The 23019-nt window shown below is 60.7% G+C and overlaps 1 protein-coding gene across 5 annotated transcripts in view; it reads right to left on the reverse strand.

The window, feature by feature from the left end:
- Positions 1-2919: 2919 nt before the first annotated feature.
- Positions 2920-23019, reverse strand: part of SLX9 (SLX9 ribosome biogenesis factor) — a 28218-nt gene continuing 8118 nt past the window's right edge. The window contains exons 3-7 of one of the 5 annotated variants that reach the window (XR_003427076.1): positions 16410-16478; positions 9285-9420; positions 6872-7057; positions 4381-4446; positions 3303-3353 (exon numbers count right to left, since the gene is read on the reverse strand). Coding sequence is in view for 4 of the 5 variants with exons in the window: in XM_027078169.1 (XP_026933970.1) it covers positions 3230-3353; positions 4381-4449; positions 9285-9420; positions 16410-16478 (398 nt within the window). In the remaining variant the exon portion in view is untranslated. The other 4 variants (XM_027078169.1, XM_027078248.1, XM_027078344.1 and 1 more) reach the window with 4 other exon arrangements.

Here is a 23019-nt window from a genome sequence, read left to right on the forward strand (position 1 = left end):
CGCTGAGGCCAAAGGCAGGGGCACGTGGTCAGGGACTGGCGGCCGCCCCAAGGGCCAGAGGGCAGGAGGCCTGCTCTCCACAGCAGGGGCCGTCCCTGCCTGCCCAGCCTCCCTGGAACCTGGGGAGGGGACATAACCCAGCCCTGGCCAATGAGCTGGGGCTGGACATCCCTGGGTGGGCCTCAGACGAGGACTTAAAATGGGGGCAGGGCAGGTTTCCCCGTCCCTCTTGCTGTCTGCCCTCCGCCCCCCCACCTCCCATGGCTGGAATGTGATGTGATGGGGGGGCACTGGCAGCTGTTTTAGCACAAAGATGAGGAGAGACAGTGGAGCCCGGGCTGCTGATGGCACTCTGCAGACCTGGACTGCCCGCTCCCAGATCTTCGCCGTGAGGGGACAACTCTCCCGCATGTTAAACAATCGGCCACGATGACCTGGGTTTCCTGTCACGAGCGAGCAGCCTGTGGTGGGGACTGGCAGATGACCACGGCACCCCTCTCCTCCTCCTGGGCCTCAGCCAGACAGCAGCCCCAGCCTGCTCTGCGGTCATCCGGAGGCCAGTGCAAACCGCCCTTGCGGGCTGCCACCCAGCCTGACGCCTCCAGGACCGCAACCATGCAGATGCAGAGCCAGGAGGAGCCCGTCTGCCCTTGGGGTGTGAGTTCAGCTGGCACGGAGCTGATGCCCCCGTCGCTCACACCTGCCACCGTCCCCCTGCCTCCTCCTCCGGTGGGCCCCAGGCAAGCCCGGACTGGGCTACAGGACAGTTGTTCCTGCCCTACCGGACACAGCTCCCCGTGTGGAGGGGTCTCCTCTCCCTCTGGTGGGGTGACTCGGGCCGGCCACAGATTAGGCCAGAAAGGGTTGGCTGAATGAGACAGGGCTGCAGGTGGGCCCTGCCAGGGGACGGGGACGAGGGCACATCAGGGAGGCAGAGGGAGGGCTGGCCCGCTCGTCCCCGCAGGAGCCCTGCAGCCAGAGGGCCGACCTGCGCCTGGTTCTCTAATTAAACATCGCTAGTGATTAGACTCTGCTCCCAACCCAGGAGAGACGCTGACTTGGGAGTAACTACCGCTGTGCTGAAAACCAGATGCCGAGGCAGGAGGAGGGCGCTGCGGGGGCGGCGTCCCGGGGCCCGTTCCTCCCGGGGCACCCGAGCCCTGCGCTGTGGCTCGCCTGCTGCTGGCCTGAATTGAGGGCGAGGTCACGGGGCAGCCAGAAGCTCTGGGTTCCCGAGAGCCCAGCGCCGGCTGTGGGGAAGCTCCCCATCTCCAGACCTCAGTTTCCCTTTGGAGAGAAGGTCCCAGGACCTCCTCTTCAGGGGGCGGGACCAGGGGGACAGGAGAGACAAGGCTCCAGGCCCAGCAGGAGGCCCTACATCCCAGCAGCCTCTGTGGCACCAGAAGAAACATCAGTGCAAGTAATCACAGACTTTCTCCCAGAATCTTAAAGTAACGCTTTATTAACCTTGAGGCAGGCTCAAGAAGCACAGCCGACGTCAGGAACACGCCTGTCCTCACCCTCCAACCTACGCCACGTGAACCGCTGTAGAGGAGGCACCACAGGCGTGGAAGCCGCTGCCGTGCAGCCCCGCCTGCCCCGCCCTCCCGACCCTGGGAACCCTGAAGGCCTCTCAGCACCGTGACCTCGGCCAGGATGCGTCACCAGCGCTATCGCCGCACCAGCAACACGCCAGAGGCAGCACGTCTGGGCCTTGCCCCCCTCCCTGCCCCACCCAGCGGATGCCCACTCAAGACACATCTGGTGACACCCAACGCCAGGCACAAACAGGGTCGGGCCCGCCGACGACTCAGTGCGGGTGGGCGGCCACGGGGAACCCCACGCGGGACCCTCTGGACAAAGCCAGGAGCAGACGCGCAGGGTCCTCCGTCGATAACCCCGACGTCCGAGGGCGTGGCCCCCACGCAAGCCACCCTCCAGTCCCCAGGGCTCCTAGGCCTTCCACCTCCCACCCGCTGGGCCCTTCCTCCCCTGGCCCGCCCTGAACCCCGCCCAGCACGGCGGCAGAGGAGGGATTTGCTGGGGGCCCCAGAGCGACCCTGACCCTCTACCCAGAACACCACCACCCATGTCCTCCCTCTCCCAGGGCCCTGCTGCCCCCAGCCTCAAGTCCCCTCTCCCAGCTGCTCCCATCCTGCCCCCCAGCCTCCAGGCAAGCAGCTGGCACCCCCTGCTGCGTGTGTACCAATGTCGCCTCTTCCCTGGGGACCCCGCCCCACCCGCTTCCCCAGAGGGCGGTGCTCGACCCTCCCGCACAGCCCCTGGCTTCCTGAGCCTGGCACCTGCTGCTCCGGCCGCCGGATGACACCCCTGGTCTGGACACTCTGCCTCCCCGGCGGCCCCTCAGGGGGCTCCTCCTCCAGCCCCCCATTCCCTCCCACGGGCCTGGCCCAGAGCCCCTCCAGGGCCCTGCCGGGTGGGAACCACAGCCCAGGCCCACGAGCCCTGCGAGCCTTCTCCTGCTGTGTGCATTTAAAATGCACACAAAAACCATGGAACCGTTTGTCATTTAATTTTATTACCAGATAGTCCAAGTTCATTCTGCAAAGATTAAAACCACCCGCCCGCCTGCTTTCACCACCCACCTGCACCTGCCTGATGTCGGGGAGGGTGGCGTCCCCACACGCTTGCAACTTCTCAGGCCACTTTCCGGGGCGAGGCCCGAGTCCGCCGCGGTGGACAGTGGCGCCAGTCTGGCGCCGCACCCCCGTCCTCCCTCCCCCCATCCCCCCCAGCACAGTGGAGGGGAAGCTCCTGGCGTCCGGGCAGAGGTCGGGGGCCCTGAGCAAGGGCATCTGGAGAAGGGGGCAGAGCCACGCCCAGCCACGGTCAGCCTGGAGCCACTGGAGCACCAGGAAGCTAGAAGGTTTTTCTCTTAAAATAATACACAACGTGCAGTCACTGTTGACAAACTCAGACAAAACAGAAAAGCGTGAAGAGTGCCCGCCGAGTGGCCGCACCACCTCCTGGGGGGCCGGCACCGAGCTCCACGGACATCCTGGATTCTTCCAGCACTTTATTGCAAAAATAAACGGGTAGTCACAACACTACCACGTCAACTGCCTGTCTCACTTCAGTAGACCCGCCTGTGCCGAGGACAGCAGCCCCGTCGCTTAGGGGCTGGTGGAGCAGGGCGACAATGGCAGAGTTGGCCCCCTGGGCACCTCCTCGTGGGCGTCCCCGGAGCTCAGGCACGCCCCGCGCTGCGTCAGGACTGCCCACTGCCCTCCAGCCGCATCTGCTGGGCCAGCTGCCGCCCGATGGCCTGCAGGGGGCTGGCTCTGTAGGCCGGGCTGGCCAGCAGCTCCCGAAACCGCGTCCTTTCCTCCTCACTGAAAGAATGGAGAGCAGAGGTCAGAAAACCCCATGCCCGCAGTGGGGGGCTGGGGATGAGCCGTCAGCACCCCCAGGACCAGCCTCGGCTCGGCCAGCCCGCAGGGACACCGGCGAAGGGTGGTCCAGGACCAGGATGAGGGGTGGGGAGTGAGGAAGGCTGTGCGCTGGGAAGCTCTGCTTGGAGCGTCTGGGGGGTGGGGCGGGCCGAGGGGGGTCTGAGGCCCGATGGGGGCTTTGGGCAGGACGGGAGTGGCTGCCGGGGGCCTCCTCGTGGTCACAAAGGCCCCTCATCCCCGACTGTGACGGTGAGTGGCTATCGAAGGCAGCAGGTGGCAGGCGCCCTGCACACACGAGGCCTCACGTAAGCGGCACCTCCAGCAGGAACCGGGCACAGGGGCTCCGGGTCCCACGGCGGCCATGGCGATGGGGGTGCTGCAGTGGGCCCGCCCCTCCGCAGCAGAGTCCACTGCGGGGCTGCCACTCTGTGCCTGTCCCTACAGCCAGCCAGCCCCCGTCTGGAGCTGCACGGGCCCACAGCCCAGCATGGCCACGGGGGCCTGGCCAGAACCGCAGGGCAGCAGCTCCAGCACAAGCCCACATGAGCCCGTCGTGGCACCATGGTGGGGACGGCCCTGGCCTTGGGCGGGCAAGATGGGGTGGAGGGCCCAGCCGTGCTCTGCCCCCACGGGTGTGTGACCGAGGGCAAGGCCAAAGCACACTGGGCCCCAGCTTTCCTTGCTGCCAACGGGGAGACTTGGACTCCACCGGATGACTGACTGCCCGGCCACATGTCCACACACGCAAGAGGCCTAGGATCTGGGGCCCGAAGCGGCCCCCCAAGAGCCAGCAGCTGCTCCCCTCACTGCGCTGGGGGAAGGGGCTTCCTGGCCCCTGGAGTCAGGCTGGGCCCAGAGCTGGCCCTGGCTGAGCTGTCCCCAGCACCCGAGGGACCGGGGTTAGGGGACGCGGCCCAACGCCTGACAGTCCCGGGGGTGGGCCGTGCAGAGGCGGGGCCATACTCACAGGAGCTGGAACCTCTGCGCCGCACTCATCCGGCTCAGCTGGGCTGCCCGGGGCCTGATGGCCGCTCTGCTGGGGACACAGAGAAGACAGTCAGGAGAGCATGCACCCACCTGGAACCTCCAGCAGAGCACCTGACTCAGGCCACGGTCCATGGTGCACACAGGGCTCTCCTCCCTGGGGGCCTGGGGGCACGTGCGGCCTCACGGCGCCACACGGCAGGAGGGACCCGGCAGGGGGGGAGGGCCCAGAAAACCAGGAAATCCTGGGTCGACACCTAAATTTAGCCTCCAGACCGGGAGCCCTCATCGTGTATTCAAGTTTCTTCGTAAGTTATGAATGAAAGGCGTTTCCTGTCTCCGCTCCCCGGGTCCCGGCCGCTCTGGGGGCGCTCCGTCCCACTCCAGGCCAGCCTCGGTCCCAGGACACTGCGGCCCTGTTCGTCCGACCGCTGACACCCTCTGTGTCCACCCGAAAGCAGTCCCCCGCCGACCACCCAGAGCTCCCGGGAGGCCCCACCCTTGCCGAACCGGTGGGCCCGGGCTCCCTTCCCCCAGCCAGCACCCCCAGGAGGCAGCCACGCGCTGGGGCATCAGGAGGCCTTGGGCCTCCACCCCCGTCTAGCACAAGGTAAAAAGGCTTCCCACGGCCGGCTGAGGGCACCAAGGTGTGAACACACACCCAGGAGTTCCCTCGGGGCCAGGGTCCAGATGCAGCCAAGCACAGTGCAGTGGGGGCACGGCTGGGGGGCAAGGAAGGGCAGGACCCTCGCCCGAGCCTCAGGGCACGCCCAGGGCCTGTCAGGCCACTCACAGTGGGAGGCAGGACCCTCCCCAGTGGTGTTTTCCACTGTGGACAGATGCAGGCGGGGTGGATTCGCCGCGGCCGCGGGCTTGAAAGGAACTGACCCCCAGCACTCACCCCAGCGGCCCGGGCAAGGGCTTTCACACCCGACGCCGGCCCCGGTCCTGCCTGCCCGCTCTGAAGTCCCCCCGGGGAGGGCCCCAGCTCACTTACGGTGGCCAGGCCTGGCTCTGACCGCACGGCCGAGTTGGGTGGACAGGGATAGAGACCTTCCTGCCAGGACCAACTGCAGCTCAGAGCACACTGCCCGCCGCCCAAGTGTCCACGGAGGTGCCTGGGCTGAAAGAGGACCCCAGCCCTGGCTGCCCTGGGAGGAACCTCAGGGAAGCTGCCCCACCTCGAAGCCTGTTTCCCCAACTGTAGGACAGGCCAGTGCGTTCCTGACAGGCTCTCTTCGGCGGCACTGAGCGCCCAGGTGCGCCCAGGTGGCTCCCAGCTTTGAGGCTCTTGTGCCACTCCCTGCCCCTCCCCCTCTGACGTGAAGGAGCCCATGTATCACACCCAGCCCAAGGGGACGGGGGCCTAAAACCAAGCACCAGCGGACGAACCCCGGAGGCCCCAGGGGCCGAGTGAGCCCTGCTGACGTCAGGTCCAGGCTCCACGCGTGAGGCCCTCCACCTTCGTCCGCTACGACCTTCGGGCCGCGGAGGACCGACGTCCTGGGGAGTCTAATCTTCCCTGATGAGCGCGGCCCATTGGCAGCGGCACTGCCCACTCACCGGCTCTGGCCTCAGGGGCCCCGCGGGCTCTCCAGGGGGCCTTGGTGCCCCGTCAGTGCTGGGCAGCGCCCACCCGGAGTGTGGGGAACACCTGGACCCGCTGGGCCCACTCAGAGCCTCGGGCTCTCCCCCCGCCACCCTGCAGGGCCACCCAGGTTTGGGACAGGCTGGGAGCAGCCCAGGGCCTCAGTCAGGGTGTCCCAGATGGCAACTGGGGACGGAGGCCTTGCACTCGGGATCTGGGTTCCCAGGCACGAGGCTGCCCCCAACACATTCCACCCAACTCGGATGCCTGGGGGCACGTCCGGAAGTCACCTGTCAGCTGGGCCATTCGTGTAACCTGCTGCTTGTAGCAGGCACCCCTGGCGTGAGCTGCCCTGAAGGGCACCGCCTTCTCTCAGCTCCAGGAAACCCTGCCCTTGTGAAGACACAGAAGAGGCCAAACACTTTGTGCAGCAAACATCCCAGGGCTGGGTCTGCTCTAGGAGCTGAAAGACTGAGGGTTGATGACATGGGGACCCCAGTCTTGTGAATGGGGCTGGGGGCTCCCAGCCAGGTGTCACTTGGCCAGAAGGCCACAGGAATGGAGTGAAGGGACCACAGGCAAACCATGCCGGCCTGCTCGCCCATGCCCCCCAGGGGTGGAGACAGGTGGGGGTCCCTGCACGTCCTGGGCAAGACCTCTGTGCTGGCCCCACAGGGAGGGAAGGCTGGAACGCTCCCGGGCCCTCCCACGGTCTCCTCCCCCGGCTGATTTAATCTGTATTCCTTCTCCGTAATAAACTGTAACTGAGTGTAGTGGCCTTTGTGAGAATCATCAAACCTCAGAGTGATCTTGGGGACCCCAGACTTGTGGTCGGCATGAGAAGTGAGGATGGACTGACTGTTCCCCGAATTTCACAGGAACACACCTGGGTCAGGACACGCACGCATGTCCCTGCTGTCAGCTGAGAGGGCCTAGAAGAAGCACACCGCAGCCGCGGTCGGCACACCAGCGCCCAGATCTTGGTTTCTCACACCACTTCCAACGGAAGGGAGCCGGGCTCCCTGGAGAAACGCCGACTCTCGGACAGGAGCAGGAAATGCCCGGGATGAGCCTGGAGCACCTCGTGCCAGAGAGGGAGGAAAGTGCTCGGAAACAAAACACAACAGCCTCCATGGATGGGTGTGTCGGGGGGACAGCGGAGCCAACCGAAGGAGCTGCCAGGGACCAGAGCTGGAGCCGGTTCAGCAACAGAACAAAGTCGTATTGGATCATGGCCCGAAGTATAAAATAAACACCCATGGGTGCAAACGGACATAAATGAGTGATTGATAAGGAAACGGGGGAAGAGGGAATCTGCTCTGCGGGAGAATCCACGTGGTTCTGCAGACACTCCATCCTCGGGGAGGGGAGGGGAGCGTCCCGCCTCCTTGGGTGCGGGGTGTGCACGGCGACCTCCTTCCAGAGGACAGTGGGGAAGGGGGGAGCAGCTGCACAGCGGAGAGACCTGACAGACACATCTGCACCAGGTGACCAAGGTCAGCGTCCACGGTGCGGGTTATGTAACAGCACGCACCCCGGAGGGGACGTGATGAGACAGGCCCTTCCCCTCTGTGGTCTTCACTGAGGGACATCCTGAAAAATGCCTGACTGGTCCTCAAAACTGTCAAGGTCATTAAAGACAAGAAGGTTGGGACTTCCCATGTGGCACAGTGGTTAAGAATCCGCCTGCCAATGCAGGGGACATGGGTTCGAGCCCTGCTGTGGGAAGATCCCACATGCCGCGGAGCAACTAAGCCAGTGCACCGCAACTACTGAGCCCACGTGCTACAACTACTGAAGCCCATATGCCTAGAGCCCGTGCTCCACAACAAGAGAAGCCACCGCAATAAGAAGCCCGCGCACCGCAACTGGAGAAAGCCCGCACAGCAAGACCCAACACGGCTATAAATAAATAAATAAATTTATTTATTTATTTATTAAAAAAAAAAAAAGACAAGAAGGTCTGAGAGACTGTCACAGCCCAGAGGAGCTCTGAGGGGACACAATGACTACATGCCATGTGGGGTCCTGGATGCGGTCCTGGGACAGCAGAAGAACACCAAGGAAAACTGAGGAAGTGTGAATAAACTGTGAGCTTTTAGTCAATTATTATTTTAAGCTTATTACTTATAAATCAGTGTTGGTTCCTTAATTGTGACAAACGCACACGCTGATGTAAGACGTCACAGAAAGGAAGCCGCGTGCAAGTTGCACTGGAACTGTCGGTATTTTCTCCGTCATTTTTCTATTTACATTCAAACACTGCCCTAAAATCATGTTTACTTAAACGAACAGCTCCCCAGTGCCAAGATGCACTAGACGGGGAAACGGTGACCCCGGTCGACCGGAGGCTGGGGCTGGGAGAGCAGCTGGGCCCCCGCAGCCCCACGCGGCCCTCCTCGGGCTGCTGGCCGCGGTGTTTACGCAGCTCTCTCCCCTCGGGGAGCCCCGAGCACATTTTTCAGATGAGAAAACTAAAAGCAGGGAGAGAGAGGATGCTTGACCGGGTCACATTTTTGTTCAAGAACCAGGAATGGAATGTGCATTTTGGGTTCTGGTTCTGTCGCCAAATCTCAGCTCTGGTGGCCACTCCTTGTCTGGACCTGATGTTCTGGGCGATTCCATCCTGGAACCGGCCTGGACCGACCATCTGGCTCTGCAGCCAAGGGGCCCTGGGCATGTCCCCTGCCAACCCCGGATCCTTCCCCCTCAGAGGGGAATTCGGTAGGAGAAAGAATTATTTCAAAAAGGCAAAATGAGAGACAACACAGTAAACGACGGCGGTCCAGCAACCGTGACAGAACAGAAAGGCCCTCCAATTGCTGCCCGTTTGCCCTAAGGCTGAGGTCGTGGTCACACCTGCGCTGGCGCCTCCCAGCCAGGCCAGGCGGCCTCACCCTTGCTCGGAAACGGCAGCCCGGGCACAGCAGAGGGACGTGCTCTCCTAAAGCACACAGGACTCAGGGAGGCAGGAAGGGCCCCAAGAGGACGGCAGGTCCTGGGAGGCAGGCAGCAAAGGCAGCAGCTGCGGCTGCCGGGAGACAAGCAGGAGAGCACGGAGCCCGGCGGCGGCCCGGCTGAGCGGCTCTGGCCACGCGGCGGGAGAGCAACAGTGCTGCCCACGTGCCACCGGGCTCCCGCCCCCGAGGAGGACCCAGGGCCCCTGGCTCACGGCTGGGCCTGGGACAAGGGTGTCCAAGTCAAGACGGGCCTCTCCGGGGTCAGTGCCCAGCCCAGCCACCCACCTGCTCGTCCTCCCGCCCTGGACAAGGCGGCGGCCCCGTGGCCAGGACACTCACCGCTGGCCACCCATCTGCAGCTCCAGCAGCTCGGGCAGGGCGTCCCGCAGGGGCTGCAGGTCCCCTACCACCACCGTGGCCCTGCGCCTCTGCTCCGCCTTGCGCTCCTGCTCCGCCAGCCTTGTGGCTTCGATCTCTGAGGAAGGGGGATAAGGGGTCAGCGAGAGGGGACCCAGGAGGACAAGCGCCCGGCCGCCGCCCTCAGCGACAGAGGGTCCCGACTCCCAGCCCACAGAGCCCGAGCTCGGCCCGGACCCCGGGGGCGGGCTGGCTGCCAGCGGTCTGCTGCCCTGAATCCCGGAGGTGGCTGTCGAATTACAGGCTGATGAGGAGACGGGCTCAGGCGGGGAGCGGCCCCTGGGAAGGCCGGCCGGCTTCGGGGAGCGGGGCGGGCGGAGGGAGGGGCCGCACAGGCAGAGCGGCCGGCCCCTCCCGCTCTGCTTCCCTTGTGCCTCCTAGGGACACGCCCAGGAGGGAAAAAGAGGTCCCCACGGGAGACGTCAGCAGGCAGGAGGGTCCCCAACAAGGCAACAGGGTGCGAGTGGCCAGGTCCAAAGCGAGAGGAAACATGCACCGCGGGGTCTCGAGGGGGCTCCTGCACTGGTGGGGGGGCCTGGGACAGACCCTGGGGAGGGGGCGGCGCGGCCCGGGGGCCCAGGGTGCCGAGCAGAGGGCAGGGCACGGACGAGCCACCGGGGTGAGGCTGTGGCGGCCGGCAGGGCTGCGGCCTCTACAGAGAAGGGGTTCGGCAGGGCCTGGACGGGGACGTGGCCTCAGGATCTGACTTTCATTTTAAAATACATGTATTTCAAAATTGCTAATAAAACACGTACTCAAATGCACGATTTCCCCAGTGTGGCTCGTGGCAAACACCAGCTCACTAGCTTGTGTGCAGACCTTGCTCCAGGGAAACTGCCTGAATCTGTGACAATTGATTTGCTGATTGTTCTGCATTAGATTCCTTAAAAAAACAAAAAAGGCTCTGCTACTAAAAAGCTTGGAAATGAGGCTCTGATGTGATAGATTTGGGACAATCAGACTGGAGCCTGAGAGGCTCTCCTGCCTCCCAACTGCACGAGGTTTATTGGGCTATAAATAACCAGGCTGCAGACTCTGAATCACATCTAAAAAGGGAACTGAGAGCACCTTCCTGACAAGCAGCCGACAGACGCACAGCCCAGCCGACAGAGGCCTGGAGACGCCAGCAGAGAAGCGCCAGCCGCGGCCCAGGTGGCCCGGCGCGGGGCGTCTCCCTCCCGAGGGGCTGTGAGTCTGCAACCGGTCCTTCAGGCGCTGTGGCCGCCCGGCCACCCCTCGGGGCAGGTGCAGGAGGCGATGGCGGCGGGCACGGCACCCAGAAGGGCGGTGATGACACCAGGCACGGGGCAGGCCAGGAGGACGGGGACCTGGACGGGGGCCCCACGAGCGAGGACAGACTCAGGACAGCCCACCACCGATTATTAGTACAAAGAACATGCGTGCACTCGGCTTGGCCCCGGTCCACCCAAGCCCCAGGAGGTGTATGAGAAGTGAGAGATGTGTAGCGACCCTTAACAGGCATTTCCAAAAGAGAACACTTTCTGGAAACAAGGTGCGTGGGAGGCCTGGCAGGAGCAGCTCGTCCCCAAGCTCGGAGTCCACCCTCGAAGGCCCGCGCCGCCCAGAGAAGCTCGGAAAGGCCACCTGGACAAGCCAAGTCAGGGACACACCCCCCCCAGTTGCACCCAGACTGGGAGAGTCCAGGGGACCCTCAACTCACCCCAAAGAGCTGAGCTCTGGGGACGAAGACCGCCCGTCCTCCCGGGTCCTCCTGCCCTGGGCCCCGGGCCACCCCTCCATGCCAGGGATGTTAGGATGTATAGGGTGACAATTCAGTACTCTCCATGCTGACAGGATAACAATCTACTCAGTACCTCATCAAGCCGGGTGACTCCTCCCAGAGCCCTGGCTCCCAGGAGGGCCGAGGCAGTAGCAGGGGGTCGGGGGGGTTCAGGCAGGGGAAGGGACAGGGTGCCGGCCCGGCGCCCAAGCTGGGGGACCAGGCAAAGCAGGCCCAGCTCACAGGAGGACGGAGGCGAACGCCAGCAAGTCAGAGCCAGAGCCTTTTAGGTTCAAAGCGCGCGGGGTCCACCTAGGACGCATCCGAAGCACGTGCAAGGACAGCACAGCACAGGGACACGTGCCGGGTGGCCACTGCAGTTGCTGCTTCAAAGAGAGAGACTACAGTCACCACAGAAGTGCCCGAAGAGTCTGACAGAATTCACTGTCCACTCAGGGTAAAGGTTACAGTGAAACCAAGAACAGAAGGAACTTCCTTAATTTGAGAGAGATCATCTACCAGAAATTCCACATCTTGTGTACATCAGGCAGACTCTCTGATGAAGCAGGCCACAGAAGGGATGGCGGACACCCCCGCCAACCTGGCCAGGCGGCCCCGAGCCCAGGGAGGGCGCGAGCGCGGCTCCCACACCGGCCTCAGGTCTGACGCAGCTCCAACTCCAACAGGGCCTGTAACTGAACCTGGGATCTAATTCCAAACCTTATTTTTTAAAAACACTAAATGTGTAAGAATAGCCAAAACATTTTTGAAAAAGAACAAGAAACAAGAGAGCTGGCCTACCGGATATTAGAGCAAATTATGAAACGAGGGAAATTCCGACAAGGAGGCGTCAGGGAGGTGGGAACTCGAAGAGCAGGCTTTGCGACCAGCCATCCTGGGTAAAGGGGGGGGCGGTCCCTCCCTCCCGCTACTCCTAAAAATTACCTACGCAAGAACTGAATACTACAAATGAGACAATTTCACTGGCGTGTGGGATGCTGAACGTGGGCAATTTTTATGTGCTGAAACCTGTGTTTCTACGTGCTGCCCAGGAGGGCGGGCCAGATCCCTGAAGGCCCAGCCATCCTGGTCATTTTCTCCTTGCTTCCTGGCCCACATTTGCTGACCTGTAAGAAACCGAAGGGAAGTTCCTTATAAACAGGGCCCGAAGCAGAGCTCGCGTGGGGACCACTACCTTTATGCACTGTCCCGGCCTGGGGTTACTGACCCTGAGCAACGCTGGCTCACGGGACACTGACCACGGCCCAGTCCTCAGCCCGTGGAGACTGGGACCAATTCTCACCCCTTCTAGCAACACTGCAAAGGTTCCGGCCACTGCAGTAGGATGAGAAGACGACATAAAACAGAGTTTGAAAAGAAAGTGGTAAAACTGTTTCTATTTTAGTAGCATGATCATTTATGCAGAAAATTCTAAGGAATCTCCAGGATAACTACCAGAACCAACACAATTTTAGCAAGGCCAGAGGATACAAGATTAATAATCATTCATAAGTAATTAATTAATAATATAATAAATAGCAGAAAACCGGAAAATGAAGCTTTTGTGAATTTCATTTATAACAGCTTCAAAAACTGTCAAACAGCAATGAGCTTATCCAAACCCCACAAACCTAAGACCTCTGCTCTGAGAGCCACGAACACTGACGACAGAAACTAAGGAGAACGTAAATAAAAGGGGAGACACCACGCTCATGGATGAAGACCCAATACTGTTAAAATGGCCATTCTCCTGAACTGACCTATAGACTCAGAGCAATCCCTGTCATTGCTATCATAGGTTGTGTTGGTGGTGGTGACGTTCAAGACATTGACAAGCCTGTGATAAAATTCATATGGAAAGGCTATGAACCTGGACCACCCAAAGCAGTCTTGAAACGGAGGACCTGGGACACAGGACTTCCCTTATCTGACGCCAAGACCTGCTTCACAGCTGCACAATTGAGACAGCCTGGTACTGAGAGGCCATCTGACTTTTCACAAAGACACAAAACTGATGAGGAAAGAAAAGTCTTTACAACAAATTGTGCTGGAACTGGGAAAAAAAAAAAAAAAAAGAAGAACCTGAACCAGGACTTCACACCACAAACATTAATTCAAGATGGATTACAAACCTAAACGAAAAAGCCAAAACCGCAAAGTTTTTAGAAGAGTAGGATTTATCTGCCTGACTTGGGACTGGGCCATTTTCTTAAACAAGACGCACACTAGCCCCGTAAGGAAGAAAAGACAAATCAGCCTCCTCAAAATTAAACTTCTGTTCATTAAAAAGAAAAACTGTTAAGAAATTAAATAGGCAAGTCCCAGTCTGGGAGAAAATTATTTGCAAAACACACCTGACAAGACTGGTCTCCAGGACGGAGGAACTCCTTGAGCTCAACAATAAAGAGCCCAGCAAGGGCCTCATGAAACAGACCCTGGGCCTCAGAGGGCGCCCCAAGGGGCAGCAGCACGTGAAAATGCCCATCCACCATGACAACGGGCACCTCACGCTCAGCAGCTAGGACTGCAGGGACAGACGTGCCGGCACAGCCGTGGAGCAGCCACAACTCTCCCACGTTGCTGGGGGCGTAAACGTACAGCCACAGCAGAGAGACGTCTGGCGGTTGCTTATAAAACTAAACATACACCTGCCCTATGACCCAGCATTCCATTCCAAGTGTTTACCCAAGAGAAATGAAAACATATGTCCACAAAAAGACTTGTAGAGAATGTGCATAGCAGCCTTATTCACAGCAGCTAAAAAGAGAAAACAGACCAGGTGTCCATCCATAGGAAAGTGGACACCAAACGGTACGTCCACATAAAGAAACACTTCTCAGCAACAGAAGGGTGCAGACTACGGCTACACGAAGCACGGACGAGCCCAATGCCAAGCTGAGCAGAAGAACCCAGACACAGAAAGAGCACATCCTACATGACTCCTTTTATACGATGTCTAGAGCAGCAAAACCTAAACTCTGCCTGAAAAAGACCAGACGGTGGCTACCTCGGGGGGAGTCGGGACTGGGAAGGGGCGCGGGGCATTTCTGGGTGATGGTGATGGTCTGCACCTTGAAAGGGATTCTGGTTGTACAGGTGTAGGCATTTGTCATAAATCACTGAACAGCACACTTAAGATTTGCATTTCATTGCATGTAAATTTTACCTAACAATAAAAACTAAAAAGAACCATAAGCAAATATTGAACTCCAGTGGAATTATTTGGGAGAAAGCGTGCTGAAGTCTGTAACTGACTTTGGAACACGTAGCTAAAACATGGGTTGGTGTTTGGATAGACAGATGAACAGACATGTGATAAAGAAGTGAGGTGCTCATTGTAAAACGTGGGTGGTGGGCATAAGGACGCCCACTGTCAAATTCTTCCTACTTCTCCATGCAAAACTTTTCGTAATGAAATACTAAGTAAAATCAACTGCGGAGACGTAGCTAAAGCTATGTTCAGAGGCTGACATGCAGCCTTTCATTCCTAAACAAAACATACAAAAATAAATACGTCACTAAAACAAACCTAAAGAAACCAAGAATGGGGTACTAAAAAAATAGAAACTAACAGTTTGGAAAAAGGAAGAGTAGAAGTGACAACTACATACAAGAACTCTTGGCATGGAAGAGACAAAATTAACCAGAAATTAGAGAAGGGGATACAAGTAAAGAATGATAAACAGGATATTAAATAATGAGAAGCCAACAACTCTGCTAATAAATGTTGAAATCTGATTAGATTAGATGTTTTTATAGGAAAATGAGTGACCAAGATTAACTCAAGTAGTTAGAAAAAGACCAACCATCATGGAAGAAAACTTAAACGTCTTCAAAAAATTGTAGCCCATGGGCTTCCCTGGTGGCACAGTGGTTGAGAGTCCACCTGCCGATACAGGGGACATGGGTTTGTGCCCTGGTCCGGGAAGATCCCACATGCCGCGGAGCAGCTGGGCCCGTGAGCCATGGCCGCTGAGCCTGCACGTCCGGAGCCTGTGCTCCGCAACGGGAGAGGCCACAACAGTGAGAGGCCTGTGTACCGCGAAAAAAAAAAAATTGTAGCCCAGGAACGTTCAGGGCCCCAGTGCTCCCGGCCTATTAACTTTTCCAAATCCATTTTACAAAGAATATTTTGCACAACTCCATGCTAGGGACTGTGAAAAAGATGGATGAATGAATCATTTCCTTAAGAAACATTCAAAATGTGAAAGAAAACTTAAAATTAACAATTGTGGAAGAAATTGATAAATTTCTCTAAAAAATTAAAAGTATACAGTTTCTTTAAAACCATCAAGGAAAAAATAATGCAGAGGGCTTCCCTGGTGGCGCAGTGGTTGAGAGTCCGCCTGCCAATGCAGGGGACACGGGTTCGTGCCCCGGTCCGGGAAGATCCCACATGCTGCGGAGCGGCTGGGCCCGTGAGCCATGGCCACTGAGCCTGCCCGTCTGGAGCCTGTGCTCAGCAACGGGAGAGGCCACAACAGTGAGAGGCCCGCGTACCGCAAAATAAATAAATAAATAAAATAATGCAAATCATGTTCTGTGTGAGAACATAAAGAAAAAACCATTTCAAATTAATTTTAAAAGTCAGCAAAACACTAAAAAGACAACTGTAAGAAAAAAATTTCAAAACAATCTTCACAAGAAAATCTTTAGAAAAAATCAGCAGATATTCAGCATCAAGAAATATAAGTATCTTTTCTAAGCAAAATTAATAAGAAGAAATCCACCCCACAGACAGGTGCTCGGAAAGGAGGGAGCCACCAACCCCCGCAGAGCGGAGGCCCGGGGTCCCTGACCCCACCAGGTGGGTGAAGAGCCGCCTCTGCTGGGGACCCTGTACTGTCACACGCCCGGAAGAGGGCCTGGAGGAACACACGCAGAACCAGAAAGTGGGAAATTTCGTAGGTATCATAAAACACCCAACCCGCACGCACTCCCTTTGCAACGCTTTCCACGGGAGAAGCAGCTTCCTGCGACGTTCCCGGTGGGGGAGGTCGGGGTTGAGGCAAGGCCTTGTGGACACTTGTACAGGTGACAGGGCCAGCCCCTCCCCCCGCGGGGCCGCCTACTTGTCACATCGCAGGCCCCCTCCTCCAGGGCCCTGGACCACCCAAAGCGGGCTCCGAGCCAGCCCGGGACAAGGCCCCACCAGGGACAGGGCCCCTCCAGGGACAGGGCCCCACCAGGGACAAGGCCCACCAGGGATAAGGCCCCGCCAGGGACAGGGCCCCTCCAGGGACAAGGCCCCACCAGGGATAAGGCCCACCAGGGACAGGGCCCCGCCAGGGACAGGGGGAGCTTACTCTGCAGCCACCTCTCACGCCTCAGCTTCAGCTTCTCCTTCTTGGGCAAAACAGCCTTGGCCTTGGCACCTGCGGACAGAGAACACAGGGTGAGCAGGACAAAGCCAGGAGCCCAAGGTGTGCACACAGGTGTAGCTATTCAGGGTGCCCGGCCATCACGCCTGGCCCCGGCTGCGGGACACCAGGCCCCCCAGGCAGAGCGACACCAGGCTGCCCCGCTCGCTGGGCCTTAGCTGGTTTCCCCAGAGGTAACGCGGCTTAAGCCCAGGCCACGCTCCACCCGGGGCGCATTCTGTACAGGATCCGACCGTCCCGCAGATTCCCGAGCTGGTACAACACACCCACGGCGTCTAAGGAGAAACAGCGCAGAGACGAGCTCCGTCAGGGCGGCGCTCCTGGTCAGCTGGACTTGTCAGTTCAGGATCCCCTGTAAACGCCCGTAACCCGTGACTCCCACGGGGATCTAACCCCTTTCCCAAGAGTCAGATCCCACACGCTGCGGCCGTGTCTGGAGCTGGCCTGCTTTCCTCCCCACTCACCCCGACCTCTCAGCCCAGCAGGAAGGGGAGGCGCAGGGCCATCAGCCACCCTGTGCCAGGTCGGCGGGATGCGGGCAGGTGTGCAGGAGGGTGACGGGAGGGAGGGGCTGCATGGCAGGCGCCCTGCAGGCGTCAGCGGCCGTGGGACTGTGGGTGAGGGAGGGGATGTCCCCGGGCCAGCGCGGGGCCCAACTGCCAGTGGGGTGAGGGCAGCATGTCTGGGGCAGGAGCCTCAGCAAGGGCAGCAGCGGCAGGAGGCAGCAGAGGCGCCTCACACGGGAGCCTCGCACCCGCCCTCAGAGATCCAGGGAGAAGTCTTCTCTGCCTTGCTCCTGATTCTGAAATAATTTCAAAAGAAAAGAGTCTACGACCCGCAGAGACTGACAGAACCGTAAGCGCATGCAGCATCTGAACGAGCGGCAGGCTGGCACGCAGGTCGGGACCCTCCCCGCGCCACCCAGGACCCCTGCCCAGCAGCCCAGGAAATGGGACCCGGCACGCTGACCCTGTGAGGCCCAGGGGACTGGGAAGCTTCAGTCTCGCGGAGGCTGCAAGCCCGAGAACCGGGGAGCCTCTGGCCCAGGGCGGTCAACAGACGCTGCCCCCAGGGGCACGGGAGGGAACAAGCGGGAACGGGCACTGCGGGGCCAGGGCACCTCAGGTCTGCTCGCCTCAGCATCCCACCAGGGACCCCGAGGGCATCTGGAAGCTCCAAAAGCCCAACAAGCCCAACCCCCAAGGCTGGCAAAGCCCTTCAATGGGACAGTGAGGGGCAGCGGGCCAGGCGGACCAGCCTTAAGAAGGAGGCGGTATCTGGGCAGGGCCACCACGTCCCCAGGACTGCGGTCAGGGCTGCGTGAGGGCAGCACGGCTGCCCGGGGCGGTGCTCTATCCTGTCTCTGGACATCTCCAGGGCTGCAGAAGGACACGGATGTCCAGCCAAAGCAGGAGGGCCTGGCTCCACAGTGGCTTTAATGGAAGTTTTCAGACTCACAGGAGAGAGGGCCCTGTGAAGAGCCCTTGAGTGTCCTGACCACACCCACCCGACCCTGGCACTTCAAGCCAACCTAGATGGGCCAGTGCCCATCCTCTGGACTCTGGGACAGCAGGCACAGGTAAGTCCCCAGGTGTCTGAGCCAGCCCTGTGGAAGGGTCCCGCCTGCGGACGTGCTACCAAGCACCGAGTGCAAGTGCCCGACACACAGCGAGGCCAAACAACGGAAACGTCAGAGCTTGGAGCAGAGAAAAGCGTTTTGCAGGGCCAAGCAAGGAGACGGGTGGTTTGTGCTCAAAAGACCCCAAACTGCCTGAAAGCTTCAGCAAAGCATTCTTAAAGGCCCCGTGACAGAGGCGGGAGGCAGGGCATGTGATCAGCTCGTGCACAGCTCTCTGACTGGTTGATGGTGAGGTAACAGGCTGGTTAACATGGGGCACCAGAAGGTCTGGGGGCTACGTGCTCAGGGTCATCAAGTAGTTAATTTCTTCCACTTAGTGGTGGTTTTTAGCACCTGAAAAACTCAGGAAATATGCTCAAGGTACTATTACCTGGGCACTTCAGAAAGGAGCTACGGCAGAGGATGTGCGAGAGGGGTCTGCCCACCCCCCCAAGGCCCCAATGGGTCCCGCTCGATTACAGACACACCCCGTGAGAACGGGCCATCCAGGCTGGACGGGGGACACTCAGGGGGACGCTGGCCAGCACCAAGGAGGCAGCGGCACCACGTCGAGCCTGTCCCGTCCGCTCCCTCCTGAAGCCTGCGTATCACTTCTCTCCATCCCAGCACCAAGTCCCCTCGGACTCAGCCCGGGACAGGCCAAAGACCAGTGTCCCCCCTCAGAGGAAGGTTCTGGAATGGCAGGAGAGGAGAGGACAGAGCAGGTGCTCAGGCCACCCCACCTGGTGACAGGGGAGGAGCACCTGCCGGTGACCGGGCCTGGCCTCACCGACCTGAGAACACAGCTCCAGAAATTGCCACCCCCATGCAGGCGGCTCAGGGGGGCCCCTGTCCCTCCTAGTGGCCAGGAGGGCCTCCTGGCCAGTGTGTGGAGCACAGGATAGAGGCACTCCGTGCACCTCGTGGGAGACAACCAGGGCTAACAGCAGGCCAACGTCCCCCCAGCGGGGCCCCAGCTTCGCTGAGCTGCCCATGTGAGGGGGCCCGTCTAGACAAAGAGCAGCCTGCGGCCCCTTCCCGGGCGGCATCAGCTCCCCCAGGTCAGGGAGCACCTGCGCACCAGGATGGGTCACAGACACACAATCCACGTGGGGACACCGGAACAGCTTTCACTTGTAATGTCGCTTCCCTCTCTTCTACAACGTGCACATCCTGCTTTTTCAACTATGAAATGTTGTACTTTACAGAAGTAATGTTAGCAGGAGGCTGGTCCCTAACTTCCAAGTTTCCGCCAGCGGCGCGCTGCGCTGCAAGGAGGGGCCCCGTGGCCATTCAGTGTGGACGACTCGGCATCCACCCAGGCACTGGCTCAGCTGCCGTGGAGCCAGGAGCTCCGACAGGAGCCCAGAGCTACCGCGGAGCACAGGCCAGTAGAGCGCCCGCCCTGCCAGCGCCGCACGCAAGCGCTCCCAGGGTCTGGACCCTGGCCCACCTGAGGCCTCCTGCACCCATGACCCGAACGCCAGCAGCACAGCACAGCTGGGGCAGGGTACACAACACACCCATCGTGTCACAGCTCCGAGGGTCAGTGTGAGCCACGGCAGGGTACAGGCCCCACCTGTCATGCTGTCGCTGGCCAGTGCCCAGGGTAGACTCAGGCGGGCCAGTGTTCACTCGTGTCTGCCCTCAGAAGAATGAAGGGGGCCCACCAGGGTGGGCCAGGCAGCTACTCTGCGGGACTGAGGGCCCAAGGTCCCACCTGTCAGTGGGAGGAGGACCACACCCCACTCTACAGTCAGGCCACTGGGGTGCCACAGAGGGGGATGGCAACACCGGGAGCAGAGGCCAGGCTGAGGCTCCGAGAGGGAAGCGCCGAGAGAGGCCCTGGAGCTGGGCAGGGAGGCCCCGTGTCCGTAGGGACGCTCCAGCCACTGGCAGGGGGCACAGGGGGCTTCTGGGCCACTCCCATCGCCCACCCTGAGCCCAGTATCCCGGCGGGCATGGGCACTTAGCAAACGTTCACCACACTACGTGGACTTCGCTTTTGCCCACAAAGACACCTCCCAAGGCCACCTGGCCTCCCCCGACGCAAGAATTCAGCCACCCCAGACTTCCTGGTGGCGCAGTGGTTGAGAGTCCGCCTGCCGATGCAGGGCACGCAGGTTCGTGCCCCGGTCTGGGAAGATCCCACATGCCGCGGAGCGGCTGCCCCCGTGGGCCATGGCCGCTAAGCCTGCGCGTCCGGGTCCTGTGCTCCGCAGCGGGAGGCGCCGCGGCGGTGAGGGGCCCACGTACCCCCCCAAAAAAAAAAGAATTCAGCCACCCCTGCACTGGCACTGGTGGGACGGGCATGGGGGTTCTCACTGTTCAGCCCAGCATGGGAAGTGGGGCAGCGGGCGGAGGGCAAGTGCTATGATGTGATTTCTTTTGTGTTATAATTCCTACTCATCCCGTGTGACACACATGTGAGCTGTGAAGACACGTTAGATGGTTCAAAATGGAGCCACAGTGGCCAATGTGAACCTCCGCGTCAGCTGTTCTGAAACGTCCGCTGCAGGACCGCGAGTGTCTTAGTGATGAACTGAGAGCATTACCTTAGATGAGAAGTTTGACGGGGCACGTACGTCACTGAAACAGAAGAAACAACTGATAAAGCCCAGACCCCCTTCCTGGGACAAACGCTGTTCCTTGAAGAGACCCCTGAGCCCAGCAACTGGAACCGACTCCACGCTACCGAGAGCTGTTCCAGAGGCGCTGCCCGAGGCCCTCCTGCTCAGCCGCGGGGACCTGCCGCCGGCTAAGATGCCGCCTCCTACCCGAAGCCTCCGGCAGTGGTCCGGCACCTCTCCTCTCTGACCACCTGTGTCCTGTGCCGTGCGCCATAGCCGAGGGACCGTCCACCTCCACCCCCGCGACTCCGACCTGCCCTTCCCGCTGGGCCCTGCAACAGAACAGCACGAGAACTGGGGTGCAGGGCACGCTGCGGGACACTGGGGTCCCTGTGCACCCAGCTCCTCGGCACCTTGGGCCCATCCACACACGCCTCCTCACAAGGCCACGCTGCGGCCAAATCCCCTGCACTTCCCACCAGCCGAGAGCCCGTCCAGAGCTGGGAAGAGGCGCTGGGAAACACCCCGTCCTGCAAGCAGGAGGAGCGGCCCGAGGGCCCCAACCCTTCGCTCTCCAAACCCAGCAGGCAGGCTCCTCCGTGCCCTTCCCTGCTTCCCTCTGTCCAAAAGAACGGGCTCAACGCAGGCAGAGCAAGGTGAGAAGAGCCCAGCAGTGGGGCCCTTCCTGTCCCCCAGCTGCCAGCAGGCCCAGAGCAGGGGCCCATGCCTTCCATCCTCTGGTCGAGCACACAGAGATCAGGCCCCGCTAGTCAAGGTGGCCCTGGAGACAGTGGGCACCCCTCCCAGGGCCTCCCCCCATGGTCAGGAGGCAAGCGCCCGGGCAGCACGCGGGGTGCTCAGAGCCTGCGGCCACAGAGGACAGCGAGCACCACGCACCACGGCCAAGACCAGGAAGGCATCCTCCAGCCCCCAGACCCACAAATGCCGCTGCCCACCGAAGACCTCCAGGACTCCCCTCAGTGGCCTCAAGAGGCCAGGGAGGCCAAGGGGAGAGTGAACCACCCGTGGCCAAAGTGGGTCTCCACGGAGCAGCAGCTCCCTCCAGGCCTTGACCTTCCTGTTCCTGTTATACTCGGGCCGGATGGACATGAGTAAAGCTTAGTAAAGCTCCAAGTGGATTATTCTGTCACAGCCCTGGCATCACAGCCCTGGCACCATAGCCCTGGCGTCACAGCCCTGGGGTCACAGCCCTGGCGTCACAGACCTGACTTGAAAGGCGGGGCAAGTCCCTCAATGGGGAGCTGCATCAGAAGTCCCTAAGGACAGCCTCTGGGAAGCGCTCGGTCCGCCTGCACCCCAAGGTCAGCCCTCCCAAGCCTCCCCTCCTCCTCCAGGCAGGACCCGCTCCAGGTCTGGGCTCAGCCTGGAGACGCAGGGACGCAGCTCTGCTGCCCTCTGCTGAGCACCTGCCTCGGAGGAAACCGAGTTCCGCAGGAAACCGCAGCGGTTGGCCAACGGGGGTAAGCTCAGGCCGCAGGGAAAGGGAAGGTCAGGGCAGAGCGCTCTGCCTGGGTGGGGGAAGGGGGCGTCTCAGCAGCGCAGCCCACAGGACATGAAGGCGGGTGACCCCAAGGCCAAGTCCCTCCACTGGGGCCTCGAGGCCTGCTTGTCCACTCACCACGGTCTCCTCCCCAACCTCTTCCACCCAGAGCCCCCGCAGACGCGCTGCCACCGCCACGTCCTCCCTCCTGTCCTTCTGCTCCCGTGTCCCTAACCAAGCCCGTCCTCCACCCACTCACGTCCCCGTTTGAGTCCAGGGGCCAGGACTGACCAGCCCAGGGTACAGGCGAACAACTGGCAACAGCGCAGGTGCTTTACCTGAGCACGGAGTGGGCTTGTTTCCCGCAGCACCACAGCACAGAGAACACAGAACTGGAGGGCGGTGCTCTGTGCGGGGCAGGACGCGGGAGCCCGGGGGCCGCCCCGCCCTCCACCGGCCCTCCAGTCCAGATGCGGAGGAGCTGAGGCTGCTCCCTTGCAGGTGCAGATCCGTGGGCCGCGGGCCCAAGCCTCAGGGCGAAGCTGAGTTCTGCTGCTGGTGGGGGGCGGGGAGGCCCATCACTGCAGAGCCCAGTGGTCCCCCCACAGGAAACTCAGAGCCCCTGCCTGGAATCAGAAGGAAAACTGGGGGGCAGACCTGGTCCCAAAGGCTCCCGGAGGAAGCTAAAGAGATGCCACCAGCAAGCCCCACCCTCCCGCCCCCCACCCCCGAGGGGTCGACCAGGCCCCACTGCGTCCAGGCTGCAGGGCAGGGTGTGAGCGCCGGTCTGCACTGGGAGGGGAGTCCAGCAGACATGCGTCCACCCCGGGGCGGGGAGCGGGGGGG

Source organism: Aethalodelphis obliquidens, unplaced genomic scaffold (assembly GCF_003676395.1).
Source record: "Aethalodelphis obliquidens isolate GAN/ISIS:26980383/991018 unplaced genomic scaffold, ASM367639v1 scaffold1, whole genome shotgun sequence".
NCBI classification, from domain to species: domain Eukaryota; kingdom Metazoa; phylum Chordata; class Mammalia; order Artiodactyla; family Delphinidae; genus Aethalodelphis; species Aethalodelphis obliquidens.